At 38.9% G+C, this 13,014-nt stretch overlaps 1 protein-coding gene across 1 annotated transcript in view; it reads right to left on the reverse strand.

Moving 5' to 3' along the window:
* The window catches only part of RASEF (RAS and EF-hand domain containing), a gene marked incomplete at both ends in the record, with an annotated part of 54,423 nt that overhangs the window by 11,125 nt on the left and 30,284 nt on the right, over positions 1–13,014 (reverse strand). The window contains 8 exons of the mRNA XM_084238290.1: positions 1,075–1,222; positions 1,339–1,476; positions 1,792–2,026; positions 3,303–3,391; positions 4,308–4,392; positions 5,944–6,012; positions 8,777–8,892; positions 9,584–9,661. Of these exons, the coding sequence (XP_084094416.1) occupies positions 1,075–1,222; positions 1,339–1,476; positions 1,792–2,026; positions 3,303–3,391; positions 4,308–4,392; positions 5,944–6,012; positions 8,777–8,892; positions 9,584–9,661 (958 nt within the window). The remainder of the gene's footprint in view (positions 1–1,074; positions 1,223–1,338; positions 1,477–1,791; positions 2,027–3,302; positions 3,392–4,307; positions 4,393–5,943; positions 6,013–8,776; positions 8,893–9,583; positions 9,662–13,014) is intronic.

The following is a 13,014-nucleotide window of genomic DNA, read 5'->3' on the forward strand; positions in this document are numbered from 1 at the left end:
TGATGTAAATAATCCCACCTTTTTACTTCCAAGCCCTCTTTAGATGTGACAGAGCCAACAACTCAAAGCACAGCAAGGTAGAGAGGCAGAACATGGTCTTTAAAGAGAGCGACCTTCAGACACTAGTCACACGTCAGGCCACAGATGCGCAAGGATGCACCAACCACAGGCTGGCTGACTTGGGAGGAATTTGATTATAAACAAAATGAAAATCTATGTTCTATGTGCTCATAATTAGAGGAGCTCAGCTATACCTGTGTGTGTGTACTGTGTGTACATGTATGAGTATGTGTGCATGGAAAAGCATATAATATGCAGACATGCCATACCCCCAGGCGACTGAACCAAACTCTGCACTTTTTATTAATCAAATTGTAGTGACCTTTCAGCTTTGTTATCTTAAAGGGTATAACAGAGAAGCACACATTTACAAAGATGCCATTACGCCATTGAGAAGAGGGTAATCAATCTGTTCTAATATTTCAGGTTATCAAAAAAGAACTCTGTAGCTGAAGAAAAATAAATGATAATTTGCATGTCTTCAACTCCTCTCATTGATTATTATGCAAATTTGGGAAATCAGTATAATACTTATTTCCTTGTTCTGGAGGTATTAATTTTGCATTTCTGTGGAGGAAGGAGCATCCATAATGGCAAACCAGTTGTCAATGATGTCACTTTATCAATATCACACAATACCTATCAAAAAGGCTTTCTCTCATTTTTAAAATTTTTCATTCATTTCCCTCCTTAGAACTATAAGTTCCCCACAGCTGAGATTTGGGTTATTTGGCTTATTAATATCTGGCTCTAATAGGACTCAGATATGTTTGGTCCCTAAATGAATCACTACCTTCAACTCTGAAGTCAGTTTGGTTGATCTGACTGAGCACAATTCTCTGTCCTGTGTCAGTCCTCCTGCTATAAAGTTGGCCAAAACAGAAGAGTACCCTTCTAAAACATGGCAGACACACAGAGACAGACAGGTGTGCATCTGTGCATGTAATGCCTAAAGAAGGTAAGCACAAGCTAACAAAGGCATTTTGCTGTCACCGACTGAAAAAGGATCCATACCAAGGGTGGCACTTGTATTCCCTCGAAATTCATTCTTGCAAAGTCTCATGAGGAAACTAGATTTCCCCACTGCAGCATCCCCAGCAAGTACAATCTTGTAAGCCTTCTGTGAGCTAGAAGATTTCTGGTTGTCATCTACTATGTCTGTCTAGTAGAAAAAAAGTCACAGTGGGTGACAAAGGCAGTATCAAGGTTGTTTTTTTTTTAACTAATAAATAATATGGCAGAAAAGTAGCTTTTGTGGAACAAAGAGAAACCACTTACCTGTGGTGAAAGTGCTGAGATGGGCTTTCTGGAAGAACTAACGACGCTGCCTTCGCTAACAGAACCCTGGGGCTTCCAGTCTAAGATAGAAGCCACACCGTCTGAACCATATGTCTCCTCATCCCTAATATCAGGTACCTGTTATTTTAAAAAAAAAAAAAGTCATTAAAAAACTATTTAAATAAGAGTCATTATATTATACATGTACATCATGGATTGATGAGAAGAAAAATCTAAATTTAAATATATAGTTGATGCTATTATGGAAAGGAGGGGCCCTCACAACGATCTGTGAGAATTTCTCCCTAACTTTGTGGGGAAAAAAAAATTCTACTGAGTATGCTTCATATTTGTGACCTTTCAGATGGAGTCCCAAAGCAGACAGCAGTCAGTCAAGGTGACAGATTTCTATCAGAGATAAGGCCCAGGAGAGCAATGATTTCTGGGGCTTACATCTGTATCTGAAGCATCACCCCCAAAGTTCTCCTGTGTGCCGTGTGACCTCTGAAATCCCCGCTGGTGCTTGTATTCCACCTCCGAATCATACTCATTATAATCTCTCAGGGTAGACAAGCCACTGTCGAAGCAGCTCTCAGGCAGGCTGTCAACTTCATAATTCATCCTCTGCATAGGATCACAGAGGGCCAATGAGTCACAGTCCTCATCCACATAGGAAGAGCGGGATGACCTGGTGGCAAAGGAGAAGTCCACGTTACAGGAGGACACTCAATGCTAGGACAGCACAGGCAATAGTCAGACAGCAGAGCAATCCCAATGCCTGACATTCTCACCTTTGCCAGGAGGGGTCAAAACAGGGAAGGGAAGAGCACAAGGGACTGGGGGTGATGGGTCATGGGTGCTGTGGTGGTGGGAGACCTATGGGGACTACACCTGAAGGGAGAAGTCAAATACTGTCCAAAAATGAACAAAAATATTAAGAGATAGATAAATAAATGTAATTTTAAAAATAGGGCTAATTCTTACTTCTGATAAGCCTCTGTAATTCCTTCCATACAGAAACTCACAACATGCACTATCCATATTTCTATTTATTTTGAAAGTTTCCTTTTAGAAGAGGATTGAGGAGGGAAGATGACAGGACACTGACACTGAGCCCTGGGGGAGGAGAGGTGAAGCAGGTGCACATGTGCGGGTTGGGGATGTTGCACACCCCAAATTATAGAGTTATGTAAAATTCTGGCAAGACAATAAAATTTTTTTATCGAGGCATGTTTTATTTTATTTTTATTTATTTATTTGTTTGTTTGTTTTGTTTATACAAGCACTGGGTACAGTCAGAAGTGCGGGAGGGTGAGAGAATCCACCAGAGCCAGAGCGGGGAGCAGAGCAGGCAGAAGGACCGAAGTACACTGCTGAGGGGAGCAGCAGGCGGCAGGAGAGGTCTGCGCGCCATGTGGGACCCTCCTCTGGTGGCCGGGGAGCAGCCGGGGATCGAACCGGCGCCGAAGAGGCCGCAGGCAGCTTCGCAACCCAGCGCTCAAACGCTGCGCCACCGGGAAGGCCCAAGACAATAAAATTTGAGGGAGAAAAAGAAAGTTTCCTTTTCCTTGAACATAGTTTACATAACAGTGTGCTGAACTATTAAACATTTACGGATTAGGCCAAGTCTCAACATCAGATACCTCACATTCTGCAACATCACATACCATGGTGTCACTAGTTCCCTGAAACCTCACACTGAGTCCACTTCTAAGAAACAAGACATGATTAGGGATGAGGTAAAGGTGAGATTCATAAAGCCAAATTTGATGACATCATAAAGAAATCAATTTGCCCTCTGAAATATTTTCACTTTAATCTTTATAAGCTTCATGTTTCATAAATTTAAAACAAGATAGTAGAAAATAGAAATTAGTGCCCAACATAAATAATTCAACACTAAGAAAATTTACTTTCCTTTAACTTTGATACAGAATTCAAGCAAAAAGCAGGTGCTAACATACCTGTCATAGCCCAGAGTGTGAGGAGACTGACCATTACATTTGGGACTGCTCCTAGAAATTGTATTCCCTGGTGATGTATTATTTACACGCTGTAATACATAAGTAGTATCATGTTATTCCATGTTAACATTTGATTTATATAGGTACTACATATAAAATATTAGATAGATAGACAGATAGATAGATGTTAAACTGTAGCATACTAGTTAAAACTTTGGAATCTCACATGAGCAAATATGAGCATGAAAATCAAGAAAAATCTACAACAACAGGACTTCCCATGATACTCTCTTCTCGTATCTTAAGCCCAAACCATATGGCAGAAGTCATAAGGGGGCCTCCTGGTTCACCAGATTTGCCATGACCTTGCAATACCAACGTTTTTAGATTTGTCTCTTCTTGAACCACAAGTTGACTTAGTGATGAGTTAGTGTTTTCACCTATACACAAAGCTACAGCACTGGAACTCCACAATAGAAGTTGACCTCCAACAGTGAGAAAAGAGGTTTTCTCCCACATGTCCTCAAAATTTTAAATGGGGCCTAGCTTGTTTCTGTTGATGGGTTGAAAATCCAAGCCTCCACTCTGATAAACTCACTCTTAATAAAGAGCACTTGATGTGCCTACAACACTCCTATTCAGAGACACCTCTCCCTCCTCTCAGCAGGGCAACATTATATTTGTGGCATGTCCCTCTCTTTCTTGTTACTACCATCGGTGCATGTCTGAACTCCCCACTGCAATATAAACTCTTCCAAGACACATGTCACATCTATACATCTTTCTCCAGTTTTCTAGAACATGGAACAAAAGAGTTGGCTAACATCTAGGTGTCGGTCTCTGCACAGAGGTAGCATATTTTTTAATTTGGAAAAATGCTGTCTCCTTTTAGCATAAAGAACAGCTTCTCATTATTACAAGGATCTACATGAAATTCTCTTCCAAAACCACAGGTTTTCAGTACCACAAGAAAGAGCAAAAGTAACATAAAGTTATACTGCATACCAGCGATCTGTTTAACTTGCTGTAACTGTTTTCCAGGGCACTCCTGAGGCCGTCATTGCTGTCATGCAGTTTCCGGTTAGCTGTTCTATGGACAAAATCAAAGACATAAGCAGATAAGGAAGAATTTTGCGGGGGTAAATGCACTACTTTCTTTTCATGCTGTATGATTTAGAACATGGATTTACCACTTCTTGCAACTTTCTACCATTTCCCATCAAACCTCATAAAATAGATCATAACCGATCACTAGAAGTGATGTAACTGATGTATCCCCAACTTTCTCTAAAGATTTCAAGGCATGTGAGAGGGAATGAACTACCCAGGGTAACCCACTTCTCCCTCAGGTAGCCCATCTCTGCTTCCGAAACAGCTGAACCTGCCAGCCCCCAAGCTGCTCTCTGTCCTGGCAGCCAGGCCGAGTGTGGCGTGCTTCTCCCACATCTGCATCTGCATCTTTCATGACTCGATGCTGTCCCAACCAGACAATGTCATGAACCAGTCACAGGCTGTGATGCCAACACTGATTTCAAATCCTAAATCAGGCACTTACTTTTTGTCCTACAAAAGTCACTTTATCTGTCAGAGTCTTGGCAACCTCCTCTATAAAATCAGGGCTTAGACTCTGCCTTATAGAGTGATCAATCTTTCCTAATTAAGTTTTATTCATCCTTTAGATCTCAGATCAATGTTGCCTCCTCCAGGAAGGCTTCCTAGACCTTTCTGGCTAGGAAGAAGTTTCTATTATATGCCCTTAGCGGACACATTTCTTTTCTTTGCTCACCTCATTCATTTGTCATTTTATATTTCCATAACTATTGATGAATTTCCATCTTTCCCTAGACTAACCCCACAAGGAAGGAGAACTTTTCTCCTACTTGCCACTCTACCCTCAGATTCTGTAACATCTGACCCACACAAGGTGTTGAATGAGAACTGCTGAATGAATAAATGAATGAACACATTATTGTAGCACATCATAGCTACAAAAAAAGCACACATAAGATGCAACACATTCAAGAATGACAAAAATCAATTTGTCAAGCCTGACTATAATTCACATGGGGGCACAGAACCCTGAAGAAAATACTGTAGGAAAAAGGAGAGAAAGATGTGGGGTGGGGATGGTTTTGTGGGGAAGACTCTTAGAGGATGGAATTACTGCAACTTAGTTATGAGATGAAGAGAGAAGGTACAGCATTTCCAGTGGGGTCAGAAGCAAACAAACAGACAAAAAATAATGCACCTCTACTGAAGCACAGTAAATTGAGGAAAAATGCCTGTGACAGGGGAGGTCCTGAGGCCGACACCCCACAGTGTACCCAGCTGCAGGAAAGTGTCTCGAGTTTAGGGTGCTGTCTTCACAGGGGTACAGTGAAAACACACAGACACATAGCCTGGCTGGCAAGGATTTTTAGAGAATTAGACTCTATTTTCTGGATTTGAATAGTTTCTTTAGGATTAAAAGCATCAGAAAACTGCATGTATGTGCTGAATGCACCAGGGTGAGAAGAAATACATGTGGACCCAAGAACCCGGGCTTCAGAAACTGGCAACTTGTGTTGTATGTGGCACTTGTTTTATTAACAAGAAAATAAGTAAAATGCAAAATGTGATGAGCATTTTATATGGAACTTACTGGAGTATTTCAATTTGCCTCTCAAGACTATTTCGATCTTCCGTGTACTCTCGGATTATTTGCAGATCCCTGTAAAATTATATTTTATGTTTGAATGAGAATTTGTTGTTTGGCTGCTCCTTCCTCTGCACTTACCCTCCCAGACCATTATTCACCTGTTTCAAAGATGCATGTCCTTGGCCATGCTTTTCTGTCTCCCTGGGCTTTTGCTGGGTTTTTCTGTGTGTCAGCAATCATCTCTCTTCCTGTGACCCCATAAGCATACCAACACCCTCATCCCATCTCAGCACCCACGGCACTTCTGTCCACACCCCACTGACCTGGTTCTGTTCAGCACTGGAACTAGAGAGCTCATGCTAAGCACCCTCCCTTTCCACAAGCTCATTATCAGCCCCTCCAGTCCAATTCGCTTTCTCACCTCTGACCCTTCTCTGTTCAGTGCAAGCTTCACCTCTGACCCTTCTCTGTTCAGTGCAAGCTTCATACAATCCCAACCATAGCTATTTGTCTTTCTTATGATTCCTTCTTCTCTCCTTGTCACTAATTCTGTTCTCTTGTCTCTACTCCCCCTAAACTACAGAGGGATTCCCCAGACCAGGCTTTTTCAGTTCATCATGAACTAACACTCAGTGATTTATTTCTGATACTCTACTATGAAGCCCTGTCCTCCTCTTCAAAAGATCTACTGAGAACACTTGCCACCCACCTCCAGCCCATTTCTAAGCAAACAAATCCCATCACCAGCTTTCCAAAATTCAGGTTATCAAATTTTGTTCAAAATCATCCATCCATTCACTCCCTTGAAGCCCTCCCTATTGTTTGCAGGAACTTAAGATCCTTAGTAAAAAGTTCTGGGTCCTGGGCCTCCCTGGTGGCGCAAGGGGTTAAGATGCAACCTATGAAACTGTCCGAAGTCACTGCAGCATGAGTTCAATCCCCTGGCTGGGAAGCTACCCACATGGTGCAGCAGACCTCTCCTGTCTCGCCTGCTGCTCCCCTCAGCAGTGTATTTCAGTCACTCTGCCTGTTCTGTTCCCTGCTCTGTCTCTGGTGAATCCTCTCACCTCTCATAGCTCTGGCCTGTACCCCAATTCTTGTATGCATAAATAAATCTTAAAAAAAAAAAGTTCTGGGTCCTTATAGTATAGTCTTAAACTACTCTTTAAACTTAACTTTTTTTTAATGTTTCATCTTTCCTTTCAGAATATATATATATATATGCACGTACATATACATGCATATATATATATACACACAATGTGTATATATATATATAATATATATATACACATTGTATTCTGAAAGGTGCTCAATATATATACAATGGTGCTCAATATATATACAGTGTATATATATACATCTTTTAAAAAGATTTATTTATTTATGCACACAAGAACTGGGGTAGAAGCCAGAAGCATGGGAGGTGACAGGATTCACCAGAGACAGAGTAGGAAGCAGCAGGCGAGTCAGGAGAGGTCTGCTGCGCCATGTGGGTAGCTCCCTGGCCAGGGATCGAACTTGTGCTTCAGTGGCTGTGGACAGCTTCATAGGTCGTGTCTTAACCCTTGCACCACCAGGGAGGCCCTATATATACATTTTTTTTTTATCCTATGATCTTACCACTGTTCCCCAAACTCAGACTTACCCTTTCTGTGTTCCTGCCACTTCTTTGCTTATGCCTCACTTGGAACATCTCTGAGACTCTCTTTTCCCATCCATGAAATGGGGATAATGAAAGTCCCCAATTTGTAGAATATTTTGTGGGTTGAAGAGTCAGTGCTAGTGAAATGCTAAGGAGAGTGCTAGGCAGATGGCAACGCCATTCATTAATTGCTTTAATTTAACTAATTAGTAGCTGATGTCGCCCGTGTTCCCTTTCCCAACATAAACTAGCCCACCTCCCAATCTCACCTCATGTGTCTCCTCTTTAATAAAGTTTTTTCTCCCTTTTTTAAACTAAAAACATTGTCTGCTATCACATGGCAGTTAACCCAGAGCATGACACTACTGGTGGTCTTGTTTCTGACATAGTTTAGTTCCTAGAGTGTTTAAATCTGTAATGTTCCAAATAAATTTGAGGTTTTCAAAGAACAGAGCAGAGACCTTGTTTTTCCTTTTTCACATACTCCACACTCTTAACTCCTTGTTTAGCTCAGGGACCTGTTTAGAGTAAGGACTTAATAAATACTTCTCTTCTTCACATTTTTTGTTTGTTTGCAAATAAAAAAAAGATGTTTTTCCCAAATGTACATGTATGTATATATTGATATGGATATATATACACAGATGTTAATATGCATATATGCAAATGTATTTATTTTGTATGCATATATGGATATACATAGTGTGTATTCTATGTTTGCATACATATTCATTGTCTATTTACAGATCCTTAAGTATCTATGTATACGTATACAAATATATGTGTGTGTGTTCTTATTAATACCATACTGCAAAACTAAAACACAGGAAAGTAAATTGAATACCTAAGATGGCTACTTTTCCCTTTTCTTATATTGTAGGGTCAGGAATATTACCTTCAAAGCACTTTAATTAGCACTGACTCTTGACATCAACTTTGCGTATATTTTCTGCTCCCAGTTAATTCAAACATTTATTAAGCCCTGTACTATCTTAAGCAGCCAATAATGAAACTAATTAATCTGTTTGTTTAAAAAAATTAAAAACACTAGGAAAGTGACACTGAAAGTGAAATCCTTAGAAAGCAAAGTTAATAGACAACCTTTAGTGTATAGCTGAGTTTTATTCCCATGAATGGCCCTCTAAATAAACATTTCACTCAAACCAAAAAATAAGATATGAAGTATCATACCTTTCAGAATTCAGAGTCTGATCAGCATAATCACTTTTCAAAGCATCTAGTTCACTCTGAAGAAAGGCTATATTTGTCTGTGCTTCTAAAAGATCTTTCTTAACTTTCTGATTTTCCTAGAGAACAGGGATAATGCAGGCCTTTAGATTTGGGAATCTTCAACACAAAAGCTCCCCCTTTAGAAGCCTTCAAACCTTGGTATTCAAAGAGCTAATTTTCAAAGCAAAGTAATTTGAAATTATTGTAAATTATTAAAGAGTCAAAAATCAAAATCCTCACAGTTGTTTTTTAAATTTTTTTAAATACTTGACATTTGGTGCTAAACTACATGTCAACAGTTTATCGTGATATTCTTTAATATGTTAAAACATAAACACTTAAACCTGAGACTAAACACTTAAACATCTGTTTTATTTAATGAGCACTATGAAACTACTGATAAACATTCTCAAGAACTGACAGTATCTAGTACCATGTAGCCTGGCTCCATCCTACCACCTGACCTGACATATTTAAGTTTTGCATTTAAATATTAACCATTGTAGTTAGGAAATTTCTATTTTTCTTAAAAGAAAAAAAAAATCATTGGAGCCTTCCAGTTCAAGACAGTGGACAAAGCACATCAGTGAGTCTGTCTTCTTCCCATTAACATGAAATTCCAAAGGAAATAATCAAGAATGGAAGAGGTGTCCACCATCGGTCAAGTGTTTTAAACATATTTTAGAAAATTGAACTATATAGAAATGTACTAACAAAAGGAAATAGTAGTCTGACTGAAAATACATTTCTGAAAGTAATAATTCTTACCATTGATAAGTCATAAATTTTTTTCTTCAATGCAGCCACATCTTCTTTTTGACATATATGTTTGGATTGTTCTTCCAGCTGAAAGATCAAATAAAAGTGTTTTAATAAGCTCACACTGAATGAATTCAGTTAAGTTCAGAAATATCCTTGCATATAGACATAGAAATTCTAGAAGTCTTCAATTTTCAACATCACACAACTTTGTAAATAATTAAACTACATATACTTCAAAATGATTTGAAAGTCTGCTTAAATAATTTAAGCATTTCAAAAGGGATTTTATTGTTTAATAAATTTTCTTTGAACAACTGAAATGCCCTTTTCAGAAACCATCCAACTATTAAGCAATCCAAGAATCATTTGTTTTCATTTTGTTGCATTTGAATCTGAACCTTTAAATTCTCCTAGAACTTTATCTGAACTTTCTATGCTGTATTATAACTATCAATGCCCGACCTCTCTTACTAGAGTCTAAGATTTTTTTTTATTTGTTTTAATTTTCAGTCTTTCTAAAATTTTTTTAATTAATTTTATTTTTTACATCATTGTTCATTTTTAAACAATATTTGCTCCCCCCACCCCCTCAGGTGTAGTCCCCATAGAGTTTCCTTCACCAATGCACCCGTGCACCATCACCTCAGTCCCTTGTGCTCCTCCCTCCCTCCCTCTGATCCCTCTCCCTCCTCCTCCCCTGCAGGATGTCTCTGGTTTATAATTGTCTGTTTTTGCTTTGTTGTGTTTTGTACTGTTGTTATTTTTTTTAAAGATTTATTTATTTATACAAGCACTGGGTACAGTCAGAAGCACAGGAGGGTGAGAGAATTCACCAGAGCCAGAGTGGAGAGCAGAATAGGCAGAATGATGAGGTACACTGCTGGGGGGTGCAGCATGGCCCGAGAGGTCTGCGTGCCATGTGGGACCCTCACCTAGTGGCCAGGGATCAAACCGGCACTGCAGAGGCTGCGGGCAGCTTCGCAACCCAGCACTCAACCACTGCGCCACTGGGGAGGCCCCTGTACTGTTATTAATTTTTTACACTGATGTCTCATTTGGTTCCCCTGTATTCCTGCTATAAGTGAAACCATCTTATATTTTTCTTTTTTCTTCTGCCTTATTTCACTGAGCATAATTCCTTCTAGTTCCATCCATGTTGCTGTGAATGACATGAGTTTATCTTATTTGATTGCTGAATAATATTCCATTGTGTATATATACCACATCTTCTTGATCCAGTCATCTATTTGTGGGCATTTGGGTTGTTTCCAGGTTTTTTCTATTGTAAACAGTGCTGCAATAATCATAGGGGCACAGGTGTTCTTTTGAATCAATGTTTTTGTGTCCTTTGGATAGATCCCTAGGAGTGGAATTTCTAGGTCATATGGTAGCTCCATTTTTTAGCAGACAGAGGAACCTCAGACAGCTTTCCATAGTGGTTGGAACAGTTTGCACTCCCACCAGCCATGTAGGAGAGTTCCTTTTTCACCACATCCTCACCAACATTTGTTGTTGCTTGTTTTTTTGATATGTGCCATTCTTACCAGCGTAAGGTGGTATCTCAATGTGGTTTTGATTTGCATTTACCTGATTATAAGGGATGTTGAAGATTTTTTCATATGCCTGTTGGCCATTTGCATTTCCTCTTTGGAGAAATGTCTTTTAAGTTCTTCTGCCCATTTCTTGACTGGATTGTTTATTTTGTTTTTGTTGAGAAGCTTTTCAGTTTGATGTAGTCCCCGCTGTTTATCTTTTCCTTCACTATCTTTGCTTTGGGTGATGAGTCTTTAAAGATGTTATTGTGATGTATGTCTTGTAGTGTTTTACCTATATTTTCTTCCATATATTTTATGGTTTCAGGTCTTATGTTCAGTTCTCTTATCCACTTTGAGTTGATTTTTTGTGCACGGTGAGAGGTAGTGGTCTAGTTTCTTTTTTTTTGCGTGTGGTGGTCTGGTTTTCCCAGCACCATTTATTGAACAAACAATCCGTGTTCCATTGCATGTTCTTGCTCCTTTGTCAAAGATCAGTAATCCATAAAAGTGTGGTTTTATTTCTGGGCTCTCCATTTGGTTCAGCTTTTCACCATTGAAAATAATATTGGCAGTGGGTTTGTCGTACATGGCTTTTATCATGTTAAGGTATGTTCCTTCTATCCCAAGTATTGCAAGGGCCTTCATCACAAATGGATGTTGGACTTTGTCAAATCCTTTCTCAGCATCTATTGATATGATCATATGGTTTTTATTTTTCTTTTTGTTGATGTGCTGGATTACACTGATCGATTTTCGTATGTTGAACCATCCTTATGCACCTGAGATGAATCCCACTTGATCGTGGTATATTATCCCTTTGATGCATTGTTGGATTCGGTTGGCAAGGATTTTGTTGAGGATTTTTGCATCAGTGTTCATTAGGGAGTTGGCCTATAATTTTCTTTTTTTGTGCTGTCTTTGTTTGGTTTTGGTATTAGTGTAATGTTGGCTTCGTAGAACATATTTGTTGGTAGTATTCCTTCTTTTTCAATTTTTTGAAAGAGTTTGTGTAGGGTAGGCACTAATACACTGCTGAATATTTGGTTGAATTCATTTGTGAAGCCATCTGGACCTGGGCTTTTGTTTTGGAGGAGTGCTTTGATTACTGCTATTTTGCTGCTTGTTATTGGTCTGTTTAGTTGTTCTATCTCTTCTTTGTCCAGCTTTGGGTGATTATATTGTTCTAGAAATTTGTCTATCTCTTCTAGGTTGTTGAATTTGTTTGCATATAAGTGTTCACAGTGATCTCTGATTATTCTTTTGATTTCTACTGAGTCTGTTGTGATTTTTCCTCTTTCATTTATAATCCTATTTATGTGTGTTTGCTCCCATTTTTTCTTTGTGAGCCTGGCTAGAGTTTTGTCTATTTTGTTTATTTTTTCAAAGAACCAACTTTTGGCTTCATTGATCTTTTGGATTTTTTTAAATTTCCATTTCATTTATTTCTGCTTTGATTTTTATTATTTCCTTTCTTCTACTGGCTTTAGGGCTTTTTTGTTGTTCTTTTTCTAGCTCTTTGAGATGTGAGATTAGGTTGTTTCTTTGAGTTCTTTCTTTTTTCTTGATGTGAGCCTGTATTGCTATATATTTTCCTCTTATTACTGCTTTTGCTGCATCCCATACATTCTGAAAGTGGTGTCCTCCTTGTTCAACTTAAAGTATTTTTTAATTTCTTCTTTGATCTCCTCATTAGTAGTGTTCTTCCAGTAGTGTGGATTTCAATCTCCATGAAATGGAAGGGTTCCTTGTTTTCTTTTCATGATTTATTTCTAGCTTGATGCCTTTATGATCAGAGAAGATAGTTGGAATGATTTTGATCTTCATGTATCTGCTGATGTTTGTCTTGTGGCCCAGTATGTGATCGATTCTGGAGAATGATCCATGCACACTTGAGAAAAATGT

This window comes from Talpa europaea (assembly GCF_964194135.1).
Source record: "Talpa europaea genome assembly, chromosome: 7".
In the NCBI taxonomy this organism is placed as follows: Eukaryota; Metazoa; Chordata; class Mammalia; order Eulipotyphla; family Talpidae; genus Talpa; species Talpa europaea.